This window comes from Gopherus flavomarginatus, chromosome 4, assembly GCF_025201925.1.
Source record: "Gopherus flavomarginatus isolate rGopFla2 chromosome 4, rGopFla2.mat.asm, whole genome shotgun sequence".
Taxonomy (NCBI): domain Eukaryota; kingdom Metazoa; phylum Chordata; order Testudines; family Testudinidae; genus Gopherus; species Gopherus flavomarginatus.
In genome coordinates, this window is record NC_066620.1 from 117,672,776 (window position 1) to 117,697,887 (window position 25,112).

At 40.9% G+C, this 25,112-nt stretch overlaps 1 protein-coding gene across 6 annotated transcripts in view; it reads left to right on the forward strand.

Annotated features, from left to right (window-relative positions):
- The window catches only part of ARHGAP18 (Rho GTPase activating protein 18), a 135,605-nt gene that overhangs the window by 89,836 nt on the left and 20,657 nt on the right, over positions 1-25,112 (forward strand). For all 6 annotated transcript variants that reach the window (XR_007773889.1, XM_050949607.1, XM_050949611.1 and 3 more), the window contains 8 exons: positions 2,840-3,009; positions 5,498-5,663; positions 10,305-10,396; positions 14,503-14,580; positions 16,818-16,977; positions 18,866-18,948; positions 20,664-20,870; positions 21,778-21,924. Coding sequence is in view for 5 of the 6 variants with exons in the window: in XM_050949607.1 (XP_050805564.1) it covers positions 2,840-3,009; positions 5,498-5,663; positions 10,305-10,396; positions 14,503-14,580; positions 16,818-16,977; positions 18,866-18,948; positions 20,664-20,870; positions 21,778-21,924 (1,103 nt within the window). In the remaining variant the exon portion in view is untranslated. The remainder of the gene's footprint in view (positions 1-2,839; positions 3,010-5,497; positions 5,664-10,304; positions 10,397-14,502; positions 14,581-16,817; positions 16,978-18,865; positions 18,949-20,663; positions 20,871-21,777; positions 21,925-25,112) is intronic.

Sequence of the window (25,112 nt, forward strand, 5' to 3'; positions counted from 1 at the left end):
CATCCTCTGGGACATCCATTATGTTCTCCAGGAAAGACCAGACTTAACCTTTCTGATGTTCCCATGAGTTTTTTTTAAACACAAGTCTTCTTTATACATCACAGGGAAGCAAAATGACGATGCAGGCCCAGTTTTAAAACACACCTTTAATATCCAGTATTTACTTTTTTTTTTGTATCACGCTCACATTTCTGTCATACGAAACTTTGACCACAATTGGCAGCACAGCAAATCTACTTCCTCTTACAGCTGTTTCCTAGTTAATAAACACAAAGCAGTAGGATCAGGGCTGCACAAACATCAAACCCCCAAATAAGAACAGCAGCATTTCCACATGTCTTTGAAGCTTGTATAGCATTACAAAGCCATTGGTAGTCAAAAAACAACAACAAAACAAACCCAAAACTTCCATCTAAACAGAGGGCTGAAACAGGAACTACTGCATTACTTTTTGCTAGCAACAGTGCTGTTCCAAGCTGATAAGGGGCAAAAGATGCATGGATCAGACAAGCCACATTAACCACAACATCCTGATAAAAATAATAATAGAGAAATAAGAACCCTGTTTCCCCTTTTACCATTTAAAAAATCAGTTTAAATGTATTAAACATTGGGGCCAAATATATCTGTGGTGTAATCCAACTGAAGTCAGTAGACTTGATGTAGGACTGAATTTGGCCCTAAAAGTGTTGCGATTCTAAGACATTTTATATCGCTTTTCTGAAATCAGCAGCTCCAGTTTCAGCTTCAGCTTGAGTTTTCACATCTGCTCAGTGAAGCCTTTGAGGTTCTAACACAGTTCAGGCTGAAGCTACTCGGAAGAGAGAAACTGGTCATATATGTGTATTTTACAATTCTTTTATTCTGCTTCTCATAGCTTTACACTCAGTTGTGAGTAGAATAAAAGCATACTGCCCCCAATTAAAACCATTCCTCTCTTTGGAGCTGATTCAGTGTCTGCTGAATGGACCTCAAAGGCCTAACCGAGTGCTAGACATTATGGCTTACTCTGAAACTGATGCTGCTGGTTTCACAACGTGAAGATCTTAAGGCCAGCCCTTCAGCGTGAAGAATTCCAAGGGTATGGCCCTGGCTGGGGCAGTTTGCATGGGATGGTCTCAACTCCAAGCACTCCACAAATAGTTTTACTTTAAATATAGACTTTTCAAACCAGTGCGGGCCAATTTTTTTAAATAAAACAAAATGTTTTATTTTACGACTTATTCTTTCCCACACTGTTTGGGTTTGCAGTGTTGGGAAACAGCAGTACTGCTTAAGCCCTTCAGTGGGCCAGGGAGAGCAGAGAATAGCTGGAGTGCAGCCGCGTTTCAATTGCACTTTTTCCCTTACCCAGCCTGTCCCCACCATAGTCCTTACACTAGGGTCAGTGAGAGTGAAGTAGTATAGGGAAGTTGCTCAAGGTGAGGCTATTTCCTAGGGGCCATGGCTTGCCCCATTTGGGGTAGGGAATTCAGAGACATCTGAGAATTGGCACCCCTAAGTTTCCCACAGTGGTGAAAACAAAGCATCTACTGGGTGTTTCATTACACTACAGCTAGTCTGTACAAACACATGCTCTTATTATGGTTTTCCTCATCCTTCCGTCCCACTTCCCATTCCATTAGTTTTCACACTCACTTGCAGCATCTTGTCTTTAAACGGATTGTGAGCTTGTGGGGGCAGGGACCAGAGGGTGACATCCTGGCCCTATTGAAGTCACTGAGAATTTTGCCTTTGATGTCAGTGGAGCCAGAGTGTCTTCCAATGTGCTTGTACAGAACCTCTCACAATGGGACCAAAATCCTGATGGGGAGCTTTGTGGCGATACCAAATTACAAATAACAACGGTGGTGGTGGTGAAGATGTCAGAATGTTCACCCAGTCAGAGCCCTTGACTGAGTGAGTTCTCTTTGGTACTTTGTGATAAGATAAATTGTTTTGTGTATTGACTGGAATTTTTCTTTTACAGAATAGAATATTTAAAATTATTTTTTCCCCTGAAAACACATTGCACCCTTCTCTTGTCACCTGATACTGGTGACCCATTGGTAATGAAAAAACCTGGTAATTACCTATAAAAGCAGGCTGTTTCTGAGTTAAATGGTAAAAGATCTGCTTCTATTTTAAAAACAAAACGAAAAAAGAATTATTATTCTAAATTGTTTATTAAGTGCCCAGTTCCTTCTTGAGGGCAACAAGAAAAGAGAAGTGATGCCACCATTACATGCTCCCACTCTTCTCTGCTTGCCTCTTCCTCCCAGGAGCGTCTTTGTAGCAGCTTTGAGAGATTTGGGTGCTACACGATGGGAATGTTAGAACTCAGTCATGCTTTCTTGAATTCTCACACCCACACCCCCATCCCACACACCAGTTTCAGACCTGCAGTACAAAGAACTGGTGTTCAGGGTTGCCCCGCGAAGCTTGGCTGCTGATGGACTTGTGCAGTTAATGGTTGCAGGGCACCAGAGGAAGAGAGGAGGATGGGAAGCAGATCTGAGGCAAAGGACTTCTGAGTAGAAGCTGCTTGGTTCTGGCAGACCCCAGAAAACTCTGGTTTATTTGAGATAGAATGCTTTGTCTTTTCCATGAGGGATAAAGAGTGAATAAACTGTGCCCCGTGGTAGAATTATTCCATGGCAACTCCATGAGGTGAAAATTCTCGGCTGACATAACTCCAGCCATTGGAGTTACTCCAGCAGAGATTTCGCCCCAAGAGTTTCCATCCCCTACACAGGATTAACCTGTCTGGAGTCCTAAATATTTACTTGCATGCAAAACAGAGGAGAAGAGAGGCAATATTTGAAAGTGCTGATGACTTTTTTCCCCCCTCTGTTTTCAGATCCGGAGTTCAGCCTTGGTATCAGTGAAGAGACCACCCTGCTTGAGGATGTGCCAGTTTCTGAAACTGATATCAATTTAGAGATTTCATTTGCAGAGCAGGCAGCCAATCTCAAAGACAACTCAATAGGCAAAATGTGCAAAGGCAAAGAGGACGATACGCAACTTCCTGTAGGTGTTTCTCATTCATTGTGGTAGTCATTTCATAAACTTCATTTTAGCCTTTTTGACACTGTTTCTGTGATATTGGTTGGAACAGGAAGATTCAGAATGGTATAGCTTTATTTCTTTCAGGCCCGTAAAGGTCCTGCTCTCATTGGATTGGGTCCCTTCAGTGTGTGTGTTTTAGGAGAGTAGTATTCAGCCCTTAATAAATATGGAAATCTTATTCTTATGCCTACTATATGCCAGTATCTTTTCAACACTGTACCTTATCTTAAAGAAATTGAGGACTAGTAATGCTTAAAAATTAGGACTTTAGCCTGACATGGTCTGCTCAGTAATAGTTATTTTCATTGCAGTTCAGAAAACTCAGGTTATATTTATTGGGGCAGACCCTCAGCTAGACATGAATGAAATTCTGACAAGGTCCCCCAGCTGAGGATCTTCCCCATTTAGTGTTGGCCCTAGTTCCTTGATCACTACACTAATAGGGGTGAGGTGCCTTGCATCACTTAATAGAGACCTCTTTTGTTGGTTAAAGAGCATTAATGGACTCCAGCAGAAGTCTTGTGGCCACTGAGGTGAAAGGATGAGAATGAAGAATGAGTTTATCTTTACACTTGTAATAGAGATGTACAGGTTGGGGGTGGGTCCCTTTTCAACAGATACATTGATCATTTCTGGATTTCACATTTTCTAGGCATAAGCATACTGTTTATGGCACCTGCTAAGATGCCCAGCACATAACACATGAGCATGTATAGGAATGAGGCGTTTTAACCCTTCGGAAAAGATTTATTTTTTGTTATAACAAAGAGTCAAGGAATCTTTCCAAAATGTGAGGATTTGTTTCTCTCTGGTTTCACATTCCCATCTCTCAAAGATGTGTCTTGTTCTTAAGAAGGCTAAATCAATACTAACAGCCTTAGAATTTCACAAACATTAGAAACATGCACTCATACACAAACTACAAATTAATAACCAGTGTGAAAAAAATAGCAATTTCTTTTGTCAAACACTGTGTGCAAACATGTCTGAGTAAACTCAATGCTTGGAATAATAATGTTTCAGTTTTCTTCAAACACTCAGTTTAGATAAGCACACAAACATTTCTGCCAGTAATAATTATTGAACGTTCCCTTAGTTTTAATACAATAAACCTGACACTAATGAAACATTGAGAAATGGCTTTGAAAAATGTTTGACTCACACTTCAGTAATGCAGAGAAAAATAGGAATGGAAACCGTGGCCTGGCTTATGAGATGTCTTTGACTCAACTGTAGAAGAGTCACACATTATTTACATATTCAAAGAACAGTTTACTGGAGTTTTACTTTTTGACTGTCTACACACCAAAGTGGCTATGGCCTTTTCCATAACCTTAGGGGTGAACAATCCTAAGGCAGCAAAACATTTCAGAAAAGGAATGATCTGACGATTGATATGTGTGATCTGTACCGACTTTCCCTTCCTCACCCACACATTCACATGGTCTTATATATTGATTTGAAACGAGAAGAGTATGAAGTGTGTTAATTAAATCCCAAGCAGGAAGCTGGTTACATCCATCAATCATAAATAAGGGCTGGCTCAGCAGCCACACAGAGTTTTCAACCTCAAATTCAGCTATACTCGGAGCCAACAGAGGCTAGAGAACAATGAAGGTATCTGGGGTCCTTTCCAGCAGAAAGAATGCCACGTCTAGCTTTTGAGTAATCCTCTTGCCCGGTTCTTGATGTGTTATACTTTAAAAGAGATGCAACCAGCCCTTACCTGCTAGAGTTAGACTTCCTGTATCACAGGAAGCAGAAGTAAAGTCAAATAAGCTCTTAGGGGCAGGGCTTATCTTTTTGTTCTGTGTTTGTACCATGCCTAGCTCAATGGCCCCTGTTCCGTGACTGGAGTCCAAGGTGGTATAGTAATACAACTAGTAAATAATGAAGGAGGGAACAACAGTGAGCCTCCTATTACTAATTTTTTATATGGCACCCAAGAATGAGTGAGGTGTAAACACACACATAAGAGGACAGGTTCCTGCCCCAAATAGTTTATCATCTGTGACCCTGATCCTACAGTCAACTGCATCTAGGCAGACTTCTGCATCTACTCAAAGCCCCAGTGAAGTTGGAACCTAAATAGACAACATAAAAAAAGGGAAAAAGGAAAGAGATACCACCCAGAAGTGCATACTGATCAAATTGTGTGTGCTCGACAGGGTTCTATCCATCAGAGATTTGCTTTTTGCAATCAGATATGGTCATTGCAGTGTATAGGTTTTGCCAGGCAAGTTTGATTATGCAACAAGCATAGGAAATTTACATGCTGCAGACAGCCTGCTTTTTTAACTATGTCACTCTCCTGTGGCACCCATCTGTAGTAATGGGTTTCATTACAAAAGTGCCACCGCAGCAGAATGGCCTTTATACTTGTCACTTTTCTTTGCCCTTCAATGTGTTGAGATTGTTTATTTGCCATGATGCAACTCCTATGTTCTAGAATTTCAGATTGCCAAAGGACAAAACGGGTACCACAAAGATTGGTGATCTGGCCCCTCAGGACATGAAGAAAGTCTATTCCTTAGCACTGATTGAGCTGACCGCACTGTATGACTTACTCGGGACAGAATTCAAGCAACAAAAAGCCATAAAAATCAAAACAAAAGGTAAGTAATACAGTTATAAATTCTTTAGAAACAAACGAGTCTCTGTGGGGTTGTTCTTAAATTATTCCGAAAGAAGAGACGTACATTAGCTGGTAATATAGGCCCTGATTCAGCATTACACTGTAGTCACCGAGCTCTAGACTCTCTCTACATTTGAGCAGCCTCATGCGCATAAATTGTTCCAGCTAAGGAGGATTTTTAGGACTAAAATCCTCTGGCAGCTAACTTTAGTACGAGGCCAGGCATTCTAGGCCAGGGACTGGGCAGATGTCTTCAGGAGCAAGGGAAAGGAATCCTCTGGATAGTACTACAGTATGATGGAAGCATAGCTTCAGAGCCTTTCAGAGATTCATAGTTTCAGAGCTTCCAAAGTGAGAAAGGACCGTTAGATCACCTAGGATGACTTCCTGTATCACACAGGCCATAGAATATCATTGTAATTCCTCCTTTTGTGAACCCGATAACTTGTGTTTGGCTTGACGAAAGCACTTCTCCAGCCCTATAGCGAGAATCTGCTCCATAGTCCCTAAAGCAGCCCCTTTTCATGAGGATGGGAGGATTTGCTTAGGAGTAGGTATCTCCTCTTCACCCTTATCCTCATCTATTGCATTGTGCCGAGCTCTGTGTAAGGCACAAAATGTACCACCCTATATGGTCTCTCCGCATTCAGCCTGCATCTCTTGCCCAGGGCAATAATTTGCCATCTTTTTCCTGTAGTAACTAATATTGATGTGCCCTAACACATCCTGCATTTCTCAGATCGCAGCCTCTTTTTGGCATTTGCAGATCTCCTTTTCTGGCCCATTTCTGTGTTGTGTGTTGGCATGGCATCATACAGACTAGGGGGCAGGGGAGGGAGTCTGCTGAGGCAGTTCTTGTAGCAAGTCGCTGTGGCATCAAGCCACTGGAGCCTATGTGTGATCCTGACTCCTTTTCAAAAACTAGAAATACGTGGAAACCTATTTCAAGTTGCAAGAGATTTTCAGTGTTTTGGTAGTTGTCTGCTTTTCTGACCTTCTGCTAACTGTTTTACAAGAGCTCAAAATGTATTACCAGTTAATCACAAACCCACTTTGGCCAAAACCCTGTTGTCAAGGTTCAGTGGATGTGACAGTGAAATAGCTCCCTTTAAATAATTGAAAGCAACAGAGAGTGTTGAGAGACATACAGCAGGATGCAAGTGATTCCTCTGAATACACTCTTCACTTTACAGTAGAAGAAAATAACTTTTTAAATGCAAAAGCATACACACAACCCTCTTTGTGACCTTGATTCCTAGATGAATTTCCACCCTGCAGAAGTTCCTCTGCGACAACCATTAGAAAATGGTGTGCAAGCAAAATACTTTTTCCTCTTGATTTTTTTTATTGTGTATTTGAATAGGTCTTCTTACCAAACCTGTGTCGTTTTTAATGTAACATTATCTCTGTTATGTTTTTTAAATGACTGCCAGTGGGAAAAACAGGTAAATTGGCTAAAATTGTTTGTCCTGCACTCAACTCAAAAAGATTAACTTGATTTAGGGGCCCTAAAGAGGGAATAGCGGGTCACCCTGCCTCCCAACAAGTGGAATGGCTTGACAGCTGCTATTCCCACCTCAAGGGTGCAGGACCCTCTGTGGGGATGTCTATACTACATGTGGGAGCAAGCCCCCCAGCCAGGCCCAGACTCATGCTAAAGGGGCGTGCACCAATTTCCAAAAAATAACTGTGTAGATGTTGCTTTGATATTGTAACTCAAAGCCTGAGCCCGAGCTCCAGCCCCAGCCTGAGTTGCAATATGAAAGCAAAGTCTACATAGCTATTTTTAGCATGCTAGCACAAGGAACTAGGCTGGGAGGATTGCTCCCAGATTCAGTGTAGACATACCTGTAGCTTCTCTGTCTTTCTCCCCTCTCACCTGCAATGTAATTTGGTCAGAGCATCCATGCAATAGTGGGAGGATGCAGGAAGTCCATGCAGATTTTTCACACCTCTGTTTGCAGCAGACCTGTGGTCTGCAGCATCTCCATCTTCCCACCTCGTGCAACATGGTGTAGCCATTGGATTCATACGGTAGTGGGTCCGCTAGCCATTTCCCTTTGTGTTTGGGTGGCTGGAGATGCTGGAGAGTTCACAGCTCTGTTGCAAAAAGAGGGGGTGAGACCTCTGCATGGGCTTCCTGTAGCCTGCACCTCATCCCTCACCACAGCAGACCCACATGGGTTCTGCTACCTAGTAGCTCAGCGAGCATGCACAGGAAGGATTTTTGTGTGTGTGTGTGTGTGTGGGTCGTTCTGAGTGCACATATTTTACAGATAATGGCCTTTTTTCGATATACTTGCTAAATAAGGCACATTCTAAAGAAACTCCTTGTGGTGACTCATTTGACACTTACATTGACATAAGAGGTGATATCGTGGTTCTATATTCACACCTAAACCCACTTAAGACTGCCTTCACTAAACAAGGATACTGCACCAGAGAAGTAGATCTCATCATAGAACCGGCCACCCAAATGACTGGGAGAACCTGTTTCAGTACAGAAAAAAACCTCACTGATTGCACACCGCTGGATGTCACCTATCATCCCAGATAAGAACCCATACAGGTTCAAATAGTTACAACCCATATTTGATGGGGACCACATCCTGAGAGAAATTTTCCTGAACCCCCTCTTCTAGTCTTCAAGCAATCCCTGAGCCTTGCCCAGCTCATTATCAGAAGCAAGCTCCCCACCTCAAAGTGACACCAGAGGCTGTCAGAACAACAGATACAAAACATGCAGAAATACCTCCACTGCTATGTTGATCAATACCCCCCGCAACACACTTTTTGAGATCCAGGTGATTATTATGCATCTCAAAAAAGGCATGTTTTTATATGAAGGTTAAAGCCAAGTCTTGTTCCATACTTTTTGTTAGCCCTGGTTAAAAATGACCATTATCTCGTCTCATTTAATTTTACATTGCTATATTCTGCCTATATGTTTACGGTAGGACTGCTCTCTGTTAGATAAATACTAATCAGAAGTGGATGGTTTCTGAGAGAGGTACACTGGAAAATTATTGAATCTTAAAGATTTGTGTTTTGGAACTACTATGCATAAGAACCTTACAATGGCCCTACTGGGTCAGACCAAAGGTCCATCTAGCCCAGTATCCTGTCTTCTGACAGTGGCCAATGCCAGGTGCCCCAGAGGGAATGAACAGAACAGGTAATCATCAAGTGATCCATCCCCTGTCATCCGCTCCCAGCTTCTGGCAAACAAAGCCTATCACAACCCATGGTGTACCTCATCCAGGGTATCAAATGCCCCAACAACAACTACGAGAGTAAAACCAGATAATCACTACCCTCTTGAATGAACTTACACAGAAAAATGATAAAAAAACAAGACACCCTATCACCTGTGGGTGAACGCTGTTCCCAAAGCAGTCACTCCATAGCTGACTTCTCAGTCCTGGTTCTCAAAGTAAACCTGCACAACACCTTGAAAAAGATGTGCCTGGGAACTTAAATTCATAACTTTGCAAGACACTTAAAAACCATGGACTTAACAGAGACGCTGGTTTTATGGCTTATTACAACAATTTATAACACATCCTACTATTTTATAACTCTTAATTGCCTGTTTCATTTTAAGTGGTCTTCTACAGCATGTGTGAACACTTTATGCCTAACTATCTTTCTCACCTTGTATTTAGGCTGGGAAATGTTGATTATCTTCTTTCAACCTGAGGAAGGCCTCTGTGAAGCTTAATGCTTGTTCTGTCCGCCAACAGAAGTTCGTCCGCTTACCTTGTATCACTGTTCTATATGCAGTTCCAGAAAAATGATCTTTGTGGGCATTAACCTTATCCCAGCAGAGTAGTTACAAGACACAAGTCTTTAAGGTTCAATAGTTTGCCAGTGTACCACTCTCTCAGAAACCATTCACTTCTGATTAGTATTTATCTAAGGCAGAACACTCTTACCATAAACATATAGGACCATTTAATAAAGTAAAGTTAGATAAGATGAGATAATGGCCATTTTTAACGAGGGCTTACAACGAGCATGGAACAAGCTTGACTTTAATTTTCATATTAAAATATTTCTTTTTTGAGATGCACTATCAACCTATTTACACTATAGGATGCAAAAAAGCACAATGAATGCTCACTAGCTCTTCTTTCAAAACACAGAGAGAGAGGACTGTTTAGAGTAAAAGTGGATTACAGTATAATTACATCTATTTCATTTTAGCAGCCAAATTCTTGGGAAGCTTACTAAAGCTATTGGCATCTAAACTTGTAGATCTGCATTTCTGGGCCATCAACACAACAGTTTTCCACAAATGAGAATCACGCAGATGGTTCATTTATGCATTTTCCTTCACTGTACTGCAGAGTGTGTGGATGGCAATTTGAAGGTAAAACAGAGGACTCCACATTTATGGGTGAAGGAGGAGATGAACAAGTGCTTTGCTTTTAGCCAAGTGCTTTGTTTAATCATGCTCTGAATGACTTGATTGATGAAGACATTCAGATATGCTGAAGAGAAGATCAATGGCTCTGAATGTATTGAATGGGCTTATCTCTTTGAAAATGTGTTTTGTGCCACTTATCTCATGTATTCGAGCAGATGTGGATAGTTTCTCTATTTTCTTTTCTTTGTGTAGACTCTGGTCTTTTTGGTGTCCCACTGTCAGTTTTGCTGGAACAGGATCAGAAGAAAGTACCAGGCACCAGGATACCACTGATCTTTCACAAAGTGAGTAGGCATGAACAAGTCAGTTTGTTACAAACCTACTGGATTGCAGAGGTGATAGCATTTGTCCTGGATTCATATACTCACTATAATCAAGTTTTCACAGTGACATACCATCGCTGTACTGTGAACCTCAAATGTAGCATTCATCTCCATTAGAAGAGACTGTAGCTTTTATTAAGGGCTGTGCTTTGTACTATTAATGCACTAAGTTGGATACATGGCCTTTGTACCGTTCTCTACTCCACTAACTTACTTTAGTTGAGTTAGTGGAGTAGAGAATACAGTTCAGAAAGTAATTTTAAGTTGTTTACATTAAAAGTATTGTGAATTGCCATTGGCATGCTCCAATGCTAGAGTAGAGTAATTAATTAGGACATCTAGTGAATTATTATTAGAAAAATACATTACTAAGGTGTATTAAGTCAGCCATGATTTGATCAGGGTTTATTAGTAAGCCCGGGAAACTAGATGTCCAACATCTAACACCATTCCAGGCCAAATTCTGTTTAACAGGAGTTGTAGAAATGTATTCCTAGGAGAATAGGCCGTTATTTTTCAAGACAAATAATTGAAGTGCTAGAGAGGCCTTTTAGAGGTTTTTGAGGGCTTTTTTGTTATTTTTTCCCACCAGATCAAAAGGAGACTTATAGTAATTTCCTACTCCTCTCTAGGGACTCCTGCTATATCATTCCTGCCAGAAATTATCTCTTAGAGACTATAAAAAACAAAAACAAAGCAAAACACACTTCTGAAGAACAATTTTTTTACCTTTTCTGTGGACAAGATTGTACCAAATGGACAGTAACAAAAAAAGAGAAAAAAAAAGTCCCCACTTCCTCCAAATAGGTCTTCACCCTACTCCACTGCAAATGATATATGCTGGTTACCTCGCTATGCCATCGATTTATTCAGGATAGTTTTCCAGGAAGAAAGTTCTAGATAAACCTTTCTAGAAAATACACTTAATTTATTTGCTGTGTGATCTCATCTTGATTATAATCCTTTTTTGTTTAAATGGGAAAATATGCGAATGGATTTCCCATCTCTCCCTTCTCATTTCTGCAGCACATCCACTACTGGACTTGGGGGTTCATAACAAATTAAGAGAATGTTTTCAGGAATTTTAAAATATTGCTTGCACATCACTGAAACAAACCAATTCAACAGGAAGATTTTTTTTAAATAAGCATCAATTTTGTAAAAAAAAAAAACCAACCTCCACCTCCCTAAAAAACAAAATGCCAACTCTGTCATTTTTACTTCCAGTTTTGTGAATTTTATAAATATTGGATGATACCATAACATCATTTTTTAAGAACGTCCTATAGATATGATTTCAGTAGAGAGTCCTAATTAAAAACTAATGGCATGATATGGCCTGCTGGGTTCCAAACTTTGAAAAGCTAATTCCTATATTAGAACTTTCAAACTAGTTAAAATTTTAAGAAGCATGGAACCTGACTCTCCTAGATCTCCCTAAGGATGTGATGGATTCTCCCTCACATGCAGTCATTAAGTCAAGACTGGATGTCTTTCTAAAAGATCTGCTGTAGCTCAACCAGAAGTTATAAACTTAATTAGAAATTACTGGGCAAGGTTCTATGGCCTGTGTTCTGCAGGGTGTCATACCAGATGACCATAACAGTCCCTACTAACCTTCAACACTAAGAATATGTATATGGAATTCCCTATATCAATGGGGAGATCTGCAGAAAGACTATGGTACTGATTATCTGGTCTGGTAAGGCCATTTTGCACCACCGAGCAGTGCAAAGCACCCTTAAAACAGCTGGACATAGACAGTTACAATTCCTCTCATTCAGGGAAACTCAGTTGGGGGACAGCTGGTGGTGTGCCAGCTGCTACATCTCACCTCTGGCATAGAGATGTTCCAGAATGGATGTAGGTGGGTGGGGGCATGGAGAGCAGAGGTCCATTAAATTTGATCCATCACTGGCATAAGACCCAGTGGCAGAAGTTAGAATAGTCCTGCTGCTGGCCTAACTTCTGCAAGGATCAGGAGGTCTTTGTCCATTATGTCCAAGCGCAACTTGGATGTGGAAATCAGGATCTATGAGTATTAATAAGTAAAGTCTTTAACCAGGAAAATATATTCTGAACAAATCAACTTTTATGATGTATTCCAACTTTGGTGGCTTTTTTTACATTCTCGTGATCTGTATCAATCACATAAATTCATTGAATAGTAAATAATCCCCTTTTATTTGTGCAATTAAAAATGCTGCTGTACAGCATAGTTTATAGTTCAAACCTTAGCTGTCACAGAAACATGTACATTACAAGTGTTGCCCAAGTTAAACACTGCATCAAGTGTTAATCTAGGACAGTGTTTCCCAAACTTAGGACGCTGCTTGTGTAGGGAAAGCCCTTGGTGGGCCGAGCTGGTTTGTTTACCTTCTGCGTCCACGGCCCGGCCGATCACGGCTCCCACTGGCCGCGGTTCGCTGCTCCAGGCCAGTGGGAGCTGCTGGAAGTGGTGCAGGCCAAAGGATGTACTGGCCACTGCTTCCAGCAGTGAACTGCGGCCAGTGGGAGCCGTGATTGGCCGGGCCTGTGGATGCGGCAGGTAAACAAACCGGCCCGGTCCTCCAGGGGCTTTCTCCACACAAGTGGTGTCCCAAGTTTGGGAAACACTGATCTAGGAAATAATAGGTGGTGTAACCATTTGATACTTACAGACTTCTTTGGGTGATAATTAGATTTATCCCTTTGTGAGCACAATCATCTATATCCTTTATCCAACCCAATACACTGTCACAGTTTCAGGGCCACTGTACCTGTAGCTCCCCCTCTGCCATCTCTGGGGGGCGCCCACTTAAAGGCTTCTGACTCCTATTTGTCACCTCCCCTAAGTGAAATCCTGGATTTCAATCCCCTCTGACCACAGATACAAGGCTGCACATCTCTCTGACTTATACTGTGATACCCCAGCAAGCCAGACTGCCTAACAAGCCAGCACCTCCACTTTGTTTTCACTCTAAGAGCTATGCCCAGTGTATTGCCCGTAGTTACAAGTTACTACACAGCCCTTTCTAAGCAAGCACATTTACTAGTATAGTAAAAGTGTTACAGAGAAAACATTAAAACAATAAAAAGAATCTACACGTGCTGGAAAGCTTAACAGAGGTCACCCCGACTCCAGCTTTCAACACCCACAACTAGGTTTTCTCCATGGTTACAAGTTAATCCATCTTACATCCAGAACCAGAACAGAGGCTGGGCAGATGAACCATTTCTTTGTACAGCTGAGGCCTTTGGTCTTTGCCTTCTGTAACAGGTAATAGGCAGACAGTGACTCTCTCCTCAGGCATAGCTTCAACAGGCTGGGTTTTTGCATAGTAGAAGTTGGGGAATTTGCATTAACCTCTCTCTAGGCATTTCCCAGGAAATGCACTTCACATTTATTGTCCAAAAAGTCCATACTACTTTGGCACATTTTCAGTGTGGTCTTTTGAACTCTCAGGTCTCACATCTATCACTCTTCCCCTAGAGAGGTTACATATAATCCCAGCTCACACTAATACATAAACTTAATACAACAAGGTCTTCCAAGAATCTTGCAGGAAATTGCCATATCAGTCACATACATGTAATATAGTATAAGTCTTTTACAGTGATTGTTCTAATTCATCTAAAACATGCATAGGATTAGCAATTCATTTGAGTCTGTTATGAGACCATCAGTATTAGTAAACCTGAAGTCTTTTCAGTGATTAGATCTTCCTTGGTAAAGTGGTAAATGACAGTGTATGTGAAAGTTAATACAGGGTCTTTCGTACTACAGTAAATAGTTTTTATTAGTGCAGATTTTTAGTGTGATAAGCAGTTGGTGGTTTATTTTTGAAATCTGAATAATTCCCTATCTCTGTAGAAAGTGTTGACTTTACATTTTCCTTTTTAAAAAAACTCTTAATAGTGTACATGAAAAATAAAGGAGCAGTATCAGGTGTTCCTTGTAGGACACATATAATTGTATCAATGATAATCCACTTTGCAATCATTTGTATTCAAAAACAGATTTCACTGTTCCATATTTATCTTCCAGTAACATTTTAATTAGCACCTTGGCTTCTGTTTATTAACAGCTGATTTCTCAGATAGAAGAGGCAAGATTGGATACAGAAGGACTTCTTCGAATACCAGGAGTAGCAGCAAGAGTAAAGGTACAATATTGCATGGACTCTCAAAACCCTGAAAACCTATACTCATTTGCCATTTTTACTTTTGTCTTGTTAACACTTTTGTAATGGCAAGATTGGCAGTGAAATCTTAATAAAACTACATAAAACACATTTGATTTAGACTAGCCAAGGAGATGGTGTTTTGATCCAGATTACGTTTGGGGAAGAGGTCAGGAGGTCAGGTTTGAGGCTTAATCAAGGCTAAGATCCAGATTCTGCTGTGCTAAAATCTCATGAGTTGTTCTCACAAGAGTTCCAACCTCTTTGTCTGCACATGAACCAGGTGAGCCCCCTGAGCCAGATGACTAGTGGGCTGCTATGTAGGCTGTATGCCACAGGAGGATAATATTCCCTGGCCTAATTAGGTCATTTTAAGGGCCAGATTCAACTTGCAGAATAGCACTGAGCAGCCAAATTGCATAGAGAGTCTCTCCCATTGTCTCTACAAACAACATTATACACTGCTCAGGTCACTATTCACAGTCTCTTCGCATTACAGAGTGACTGCCAACTACACACAAACCATAACTCAGTATTTGCTTTAATACAGAAAATCAAGTACATGGTGTGATTTACACTAAGATGCGGCCTGTTATAGGAATGGTCTAAAGAGACCTTAAATTCTAAATGGGAAGAATATTTAAATGGATTCAGCTGCCTCAAGATGTCTGCCAGTCTCTGTCATGTAGAACTTTGTCCAACAGCTGCTTCATTAGAAACAACTGAAGCAAAAGAATATTATGGAAACTGGCTTTGTTGATTTACCAGTAACTAAGATGCTTCATGACTTTGCTTAGTGCTTCATTTCCACTTTCCAACAGTTTCACATTTTTGGAGTGACTTTGTTTTTTTGTTTTGCTTAATAGCGGGAGTGTTTCCAGATAAGAAATCATTCACTAAGTAACTGCAAAAATAATGAGGATCAAACATTTGGAAGAACTCCCCCTTGGAACGAACCTATTACTTTTGTAAAACTTTGAGCGTTATCAATGTTTTACACAAACAGCAGAGAATTTAACAGAAAACAATACTCTTTGTGGTTTCTTTGAAATTTTATTGTCCTCTAGAAATCAGTAGAGAATTATAGAATAGTTTTAGAATTCTATAGGCTGGTACAGAAAATCTCTAGTAAGGAAACAATGGTCTAGGTTGATGCTTCCTTTTAAATTCTGTCACAATTTTTCTTTTGGGTGGACAGTTTAAATTTCATCTGTTATGAAGCACACTTGCCCGTCAGCTAAAACACAATCTTTTTATATACAGGGATAGTCCTTCCCTCAGGGTGTGGCTGAAGCTCTTCCCTTTTCCTGGTGCTTGTTATCACCCACATTTGGAGTGGCTTCTCCCCTCTCCTGGCATGAGTCAGGTCCTGGATTCTTTTTCTTGGTGTCTCCAGGTCTCCTGAGCCATCCAGTAGTGCAAGAAATTAATGGAGTGAAATCTGAAGTGGGAGGCCCAAATCCGGAACAGCAGCTCTGTGACATGCTCCCACTCCTTCTGAACCCCCCTGAAGACTCTCCAGTATGGTTGTCAAAGGGTGGTGATGGCTAAAGCAGCCTTCCCCCTCAGAACCACACAGTTATATCTGCAAAAGACAATGCTGAAGCAGTCAGTGTTATTTGATGCTGCTTACCCTCCATGCTGGAGAACCCATTCCCCACCTCAAAGAAAGGGCAGGTTTAAGGTCCAACACTAGTGAAGACTCCCATGGGAGCCATTCAGTAGGGACTTGAACATGCCTCACGGTTGGTTTGAGATTCTCTACAGATGTCAGGCCATCCACAGGTTTGGATATTTCCCTGTGCTGCAAGAGGAAGAGGGGGCCAACTTTGCCTCAGTGGAAGGTATCAGTAGGAGACTCTTTGAGTCTCAACTTGCATAATTATCTGGCTCTTATCGGGCCCTTTTCTGCACAAAGCATCATATGACCCTGAGGAAGGACTGCAGGATTTGGCCTTATGCGTATGCCAGTGCCATGGGAACAGCTATGCTGTCTGGTGCCTATTAGCATTTGGTTTTAACTGCACACTTCTAATACTTCTGGTCTAGAGTTTCTCTTTTTGTAGCAAAGTAGCAATAGCAGGTGGTGCTTGAATTATAATTTCAGATGTGTTTTTCTCAAAGGGTGGAAGGAATTGCTATATGGGAAATGCACACATCTTCCACCAGCCTGAATAAAACTCCACATTGGTGGTACTTTCTGTTCTGCTATCTTTCAGAGTCTTTGCCAAGAACTGGAAGCAAAGTTTTATGAAGGGACTTTCAATTGGGAAAGTATAAAGCAACATGATGCAGCAAGTCTTTTAAAACTCTTCATCCGAGAACTGCCTCAGCCACTGCTCACTGTGGAATATCTCAAAGCTTTCCAGGATGTGCAGAGTAAGCAGCGTCCCTTCTGGGTCTCAGATTTGCAGAGGCAACACCACAAACAGCAATGTATTAAACACAGAGAAGGGAGTTATCTCAATAAATACACCTTGGCTGTGAAACCATTTTCTCTAACAATATGAGAGCCTGAGCAATACATTAATAGCAACAGGATTAATTCTGTCCAGAAAAGATTGGCTGTTGCTTTGCTGGTGTTCAAATGAGACATTTTTCACATTTTTCATTCATCTATTAGGATACATGGGAAAGAAAACACGCAGATTTATATCACAGTATTTGGAAAAAACTAGGTGAATTATAAGGCAAACATGATTTCTGAGTTGCCTTCACTCACTGCTAGCTAGAGCTAGAACTCGAGTTTTGCCCCAGAACCGACTCTCATCCACACACAGAATTCTCTAGCTTGAGTTAAGTGGTGCTTTATGCTAGAGCTAGCTGGCTTGTCAAGGAGATGTGAGTTGATACTTAAGTGATGCTGATACCTAAACTAGGAATGCAGTGGGGATGCAGTAGCTTGTATAACAACTTGCCATCTGCTGAGCCAATAACTTGGTGTAGCACAAGTGTTGTTTTTCAGTGTGGTTGCTCATCACTGGAGCTAGGCTAGCTTGATTGGGAAACTCAAGCTCTCTGTTTCAGTGAAACAAGCCCTAAAAAAACTACAGTTAAGATAGTAGCAGTTTATAAATGATCATTCTCTTTAAATAAGCAACAGTGAGGAAGTTACAGTTCAGCAGGAAATCAACCAGAAGATAAAAGATGCTGCTTCTGCTAATATTTGGAGGATATTTGATATCTATGTGCCAGAAAAAAAATCAGAGCTGTTGATTACCATCAGTTCCCCAATAATCAGCCAGTTACTGTGAGAATCTACTCTAACTTAGTCTATTGGCTAATAAAGCACCATTCTGGGCAAGAACACACACCAGTTGCTTTAAAAAGAGAGTGTGTGAAATACTGATTTTGCAATTCCTTAGAAGTCCAGCAGGTGTGGGGATCCCCTCTTTTATTATCTCCTCCAGCCAACGCAGGAGAGTCCTGACAGGTTTCAAAGAAATCCATTTCCTGTTGTCCATGACCAGAAGAACTGGTCACTTTTGGAGGAAGGCATTAAGAGGATCCCAAAGAGGCAAGAGAGCAAGACACACACACGAAATCTCTTCACATGTCACAGGAAAGTGGCCAAGATTCTAGAGCACATGATATAAGTTATGAGGGGGTCGAGGTAAAGGTTTAAGCCACCTTTGTGCACCCCTTATTCTGCAGCGAGTGAGCTATAGGTCAGTTCCTAGTTGCAACTTAGAGTTGCCCCAGGGATGCTTTAAGTTGTGTGGGCTGCCAGTAGCCCTTTGGGGGCTGTTCCAACAACCAGGGATTACTGGGAACTAAGAAGGCACTGTCCGTGGCCTCATTCCATTAGCCATATCGGCAGCCAGGAGAGGGTCATATAGGAGCTCCTATGGTGGCTCTACTACATCCAAGGAATCCTCACATGATTAGATTAGATCCACAACATTTAAGTCTGTTTTATGCTAAGGATGATGGTGCAAAATAGACCAGAGGATCATTCATTTGCATAACTATTTATTTTAAATGTGCCTGTTCTGCAGGTTCATGTGCAATAAAATAAGTACAATGGTTAGAGAATAGGAGCATCGTCCTGACAGTTATCAACGCCATCCTCAATACTGCTATTATCACTATTGTTATCACTGCTGGGTCACTGCTGCGACTGCTGTTGCTCATTAACATTACGTAGAAAATCTATGAACAGGATAAACTTGACATTTTACAAGAATATTTAACTTAAAATCATGCCTTTTTTGGAGGAAAAAAATAAAAATTTTAAAGAAATGAGATGTATATGCTTCCTTGGCAGATCTTCCAACTAAGAAACATCAACTGCAAGCATTGAATCTTTTGGTACTACTCCTTCCTGAAGCAAACAGAGACATTTTGAAGGTTAGATTGGCTATTCGCTCTTTTAAAACAAAGTATGCATTAGAGAAGTGAGCTTATTTTTAATGTACCTAGTGTGAAAAATTCAAGTACCTTTTAATATTTTAACAAGCTGGTTGTTACTTTTTTCATATTTGAGGTAACTTAAGACAGAGAGTAACATTTTCAAAAGTGTGTAAGTGACTCAGAAATCTAAGTCTCATTTTCACAAGTGACTTGAGCACTTAGGAGTCTAAGGTTATTTCTCCACTGCAGTCCCAGACGTGATTGCAGCTTGGGTGAACATACCTGCGCTAGCTTTACCCAAGTTAGCAGGGCTAAGAACAGCAGTGTAGATGCTGTGGAGCAGGCTTCAGCAATGCAAGTAGGTATCCAGGGTCCTTGGTTGGCTTGTGCACTTCACACTGAAGTTCACACTGCTGCATCTACACAACTATTTTTCGTCACGTTAACATAGGTATGTCTATCTGAGCTGTAATCACACTTCAGAGTGCAGTGTAGACATACTTTCAGTCTCATTGAAATTCTGAAGGACTTAGACTCCTAAAGTGCCCAAGTCACTTTTGAAAATGAGTCTCGGGCTCCTAAATCAATTAGGTGTTACAATCTAAATACCTTTAAAAATCTGGGCCTTAAGCACTCCTGAAAATTTTACGAGAGATTCTAATAATAATGATCTTGTAATAAACCACCTCTCCTTCAAACCTTCTAATCACAATCCCAATTCAGTACCTTTTCTGCAGCATCTATTGCTGGTTTCCATGGAAAAACAATTTTAGAATAGCATAGAAATAAAAAGGAAATAAACTCACTTGAATGTGATGAATGCGGTTGTTTGCCTATATCTCAATTTTTTATCTGTACTGTTTATGTTCCCTCTTTGCAAGGTAGGATTTCCCTTTGATACCAGCTGCCCCCGTTGCTCTAAACCTTCCAGATCACTTTGCTGTTTGGCTCTGTTCTCCTCTGCTAAGCTTTGGTTTTGGTCACTGTTGAAATTGCACCAGACAAAGAAAATTTTTAGAAGAGCTGTATATGGTGCAGAGTTGCCTGGATAGGTTTTTTTTTTTTTTTTTTTTTTTTTTTTAGTCTTGTTTGACAAAACCCCCACTGGAAATGCACAGAGGCTGGGCTAGAGATAACTGAAAGTGTCATTGCTTAGAGACTGACAGGTGCTTTGCCACTGTGACAGAAGCAGTTCCACTGACTACCTGTGGCTCACAAAGCACTGCTCTACTCATCTGTAGTCTGCATGACTGGAGTAAATAAAGAAGGCTTTCAGCACAGCTTAGGGTCCCAGAGCCCAGGTGCCAGCCTGAGCCCAAATGTCTACACTGCAGTTAAACAGCCCCTTAGCCCGAGCCCCATGAGCCTCAGTCAGCTGGCGCGGCCAGCGGCCAGTGCCTAATTGCAGTGTAGACATACCCTCAGATGCCTTAGAAAATTTTACCCCAAAGCTAATGAAGAATGATTTACTTCTTCACACTCTCAGCTTCAAGTCAGGGTTTGACCTCATCAGTAAAGTGGTGTAAGGAGGTTCATATTGCAGCCTTGTGCATAAACCCATCTGCACTTCCCATCATTGTTTGCTTTCTTATATAACCCTGTTTTTTAACAAGGACATAAAAAGCTTTTTCAAAGAATACATAACATGATGCTTCATTCTATATGATTTTTTCATGTGCAGAACTTGCCTTCAAGTGCTACTTTCATTTCAGATGCTGCTTGAATTCCTCCAAAGGGTAATTGAACATCGTGATAAAAATAAAATGACTTTAAATAATGTTGCAGTGGTGATGGCCCCAAACCTCTTCACATTTCATGGGTTAGGCTCAAAGACTATTGAACAAAGCGAGTTTGTTATGGCTGCTGGAACAGCAAACGTCATGCGCTTTATGATTAAATACCAAAAACTTCTTTGGACAGTAAGTTTGTTCTTTAAAAAAATATGCATTTTTCCTAAGTCTTACAAAATCACAATCAAACCATCATTGCTTTCAAAGAGCGAGGAGGCATCTGAACCCCTGCCAGTGATGTAGAGATGAGATTGACACACTGGAGTGGGATAGGGGAAGAGAGGGAGAGGCAGCAAAGGGCACAGCTGGGCCCTAGCTGATGGGTAATTTTCAGTGAAGTTACACAAATGGTAAAATCATTATAGATGAGAGAAAAATTACACTTTTTCAGTTTGACTATTAATGTGATATATAGACTATATATCTATGTAGAATACCTGACCTAAAAGATAAGTCATCTGGGATACCTGTGTATAGTCTATAACAATGACCCATCTAATGAGTAATTTGTTTCTTTCAACCTCAAGATCTTTGTCGCCTGTTTTGAAATGTATTGCTGTATAGGGCCAGTCGTCCTTTGAGAAAATTAGTTATGTCATGACAGTTCTTATGAAAGACCTACAATCAGGATATAGGTCAGCCCTGTGAAACTTGGGGCTTTGTTTTCCACTAGCTACGTTAAACAATCTCCAACAGTCTCACACTTACAGAATTATTATGAGGCAAACTCTGTAATACAGATTCCCTATTTAATATTTTTTGATTTTTGGGAAGTAGAGACACTATGTGAGGGTGCAGTTCTGCCAATCATACTCATGTTGAGATCTTACTCCTTAAATAACCTCATTAATTTCAACACCAGCAGATCCCAAATGTGGGGTCAAGGCCTTAGATTGTATGAGTGTTTGTTACTGGAAATAAATATTAGCTTTTGCAAGGCCCATCTGACAGCCTGTCACTTAGAAAGTTTTGGTAGGTGTTTAGTATTTCAAGGAAGTTATATGTGTGTTGATAATTAAGATGCATATTCTTTCAGATTCCTAAATTTATTGTCAACCAAGTGAGAAAGCAAAACACTGCACGTCAGAAGAAGGAGAAAAAGGACAAAGCTATGAAGAAACTGCTGAAAAAGATGGCTTATGACAAGGAAAAACATGAAAAGCAAGACAAGAGCCCCAATGATGTAAGAAAATAGGCTCTTGTCAAATCATAGTTATTGGGCCATATTCTCCTTTTACTTAGAGAGAAGTGAATTGATTTACCTCAATGTAACTGACAGGTGACTTTCAATTCTTGGGTGTCCAACTAGACACACCTTAAAGGGACCTGATTTTCAGAAAGTGCTGGGCACCCATCCTGTGAAAATCAAGTGCCATTAGGATTTTTTCAGTTTGGATACTCAAAAAAACAAGCACACAAAATCACTAGATACTTCTGAAAATCTCATCCTGAAGTATTGTCTTCTTTTATTGTGTTTATATATCCTAATAACATTTAAAACATGTTCATACGTTATCTTTTAGCAAATAGTACAAAGGCTTAATTGGAGACTGTTAAACTTCCCAAAGTATATATTATGATTGTTGCTAAATATGCACAGAATTGATTGTGTTTTCAGGTAGAAAATACCTTTTCTGCTGCTCTTTGAATTTTCTGGGTACGTGATCATGATTCCAGCACAATGTTAACTGATGGTGAACCATAGAATAGAGCAGTGGAAAGCAACCACAAAAGCGTAAAGGTCTATGCACCACATTCTTCTTTATAATAATTTCATTATGTAAAGCTACACTCAGCAACTATATGTAGTGCATATTATTCAGTTCTGGACACTATCAGGTCAGATGGTAGCCATGTTGGAATGTGATCACAACTCACTTACAGTCAATAACAAGTGCAGTGAAACACCTGTCAGGCACTGTAATACAATATCTGGGTGGGGAAAGGAAAGGGATTTTTAAAATCTAGTAGACTGAGAGGATTATTGTTTTTTTTTAAACAGAGATGAGGACAAATTGTCAAGTTGTTAAGTAACCGAATATACAGTAGAACCTGTACAAGACACAACCCTTATAGAATCACTGTCATAGTATTATAGAAGATTAGGGTTGGAAAAGACCTCAAGAGGTCAACTAGGCCAAAACCCTGCTCAAAGCAGGACCAACACCAACTAATCATCCCAGCCAGGGCTTTGTCAAGCCAGGCCTTAAAAATCTCTAAGGATGGAGATTCCACTACCTCCCTAGGTAACCCATTCCAGTCCTTTACCAAACTCCTAGTGAAATAGTGTTTCCTAATATCCAACCTAGACCTCCCCCACTGCAACTTGAGATCATTGCTCCTTGTTCTGTCATCTGCTATCACTGAGAACAGCTGAGCTCCATCCTCTTTGCAACCCCCCTTCAGGTACTTGAAGTCTGCTATCAAATCCCTCCTCTCTCTTCTCTTCTGCAGACTAAACAAGCCCAGTTCCCTCAGCCTCTCCTTGTAAGTCATGTGCCCCAGCTCCCTGATCCTTTTCGTTGTCCTCTGCTGGACTCTCTCCAATTTGTCCACATCCCTTCTGTAGTGGGGGCCCCAAAACTGGACACAGTACTCCAGATGTAGCCTCACCAGTGCCAAATAGAGAGGAATAATCACTTTCCTTGATCTGCTGGCAATGCTCCTACTAATGCAGCCCAATATGCTGTTAGCCTTCTTGGCAACAAGGGCACACTGCTGAGTCATATCCAGCTTCTCATCTACTGTAGTCCCTAGGTCCTTTTCTGCAAAACTGTTGCTTAGCTAGTCAGTCCCCAGCCTGGTGCATGGGATTCTTTCGTTCTAAGTGCAGCACTCTGCACTTGTCCTTGCTGAACCTCATCAGCTTTCTTTTGGCTCAATCGTCCAATTTGTCTAAGTCACTCTGGACCCTATCCCTACCCTCCAGTATATCTACCTCTCCGCCCAAGCTTAGTGACATCTGCAAACTTGCTGAGGGTGCAATCCATCCCATCATCCAGATCATTAATAGAGATGTTGAACAAAACCGGCCACAAGACTGACCCCTGGGGTACTCCACTTGATACCGGCTGCTAACTAGACATCGAGCTGTTGATGACTACCCATTGAGTCAGCTTTCTGTCCATCTTATAGTCTATTCATCCAATCCATACTTTTTTAACTTGCTGGCAAGAATACTGTGGGAGACCGTATCAAAAGCTTTGCTAAAGTCAAGATGTATCATGTCCACTGCTTTCCCCATATCCACAGAGCCAGTTATCTCATCATAGAAGGCAATCAGGTTGGTCAGGCATGATTTGCTCTTGGTGAATCCATGTTCACTGTTCCTGATCAACTTCCTTTCCTCCAAGTGCTTCAAAATGGTTCCCTGAGGACCTGCTCCATGATTTTTCCAGGGATTGATGGGAGGCTGACCAGTCTGTAGTTTCCCAGGTTCTCCTTCTTCCCTTTTTTAAAGATGGACACTATATTTGCCTTTTTCCAGTCATCTGGGACCACTCCCGATCGCCATGAATTTTCAAAGATAATGGCCAGTGGCTCTGCAATCACATCAGCCAATTCCCTCAGCACTTTCGGATGCATTAGATCTGGACCATGGACTTGTGCATGTCCAGCTTTTCTAAATAGTCCTTAACCTGTTCTTTCACCACTGAGAGCTGCACGCCTCCTCCCCATACTGTGTTGCCCAGGACAGCAGTGTGGGAGCTGACCTTGTCTGTGAAGACAGAGGCAAAAAAAGCATTGAGTACTTCAGCTTTTTCCATATCATCTGTCACTAGGTAACCTCCCCCATTCAGTAAGTGTCCCACACTTTCCCTGACCTTTTTCTTGTTGCTAACATACGTGTAGAAACCCTTTTTGTTACCCTTCTCATCCCTTGCTAGCTGCAACTCCAGTTGTGTTTTGGCCTCGATGCTTGAGCAATATTTCTATACTCCTCCCTAGTCATCTGTCCAAGTTTCCACTGTCTTAAGATTCCATCCCATTGTATTCCCTGATACAGAGTATAATTTGGCTTCATATTCATTACAGCCCCATCTTCATTAAGCAACCAATTTTTGTCAGTCCTGGATGTGATTACTAAGGATAGATTTCAATGTAACAGCCACTCAGCATAAACACATTTTGATTTTAAAGTGTATGTGGGTTTTGGAGATTTTTTTTCCTGTTGGTCTGAAGCATTGGATCTTCTAATTGGATTGTCACTCTTAATGTGGGGTGTTTACCCCAAACACACAGGTTGCATCATTATTTCCAATTAGTTAAATATAACATACTTTTTAGTTTGTTTACCAGTAAAATCTACTTTATTAAATTTAATGTATCTGAAAAAGACCCTGTGAAGGTAATAGATATTTTAAACACATT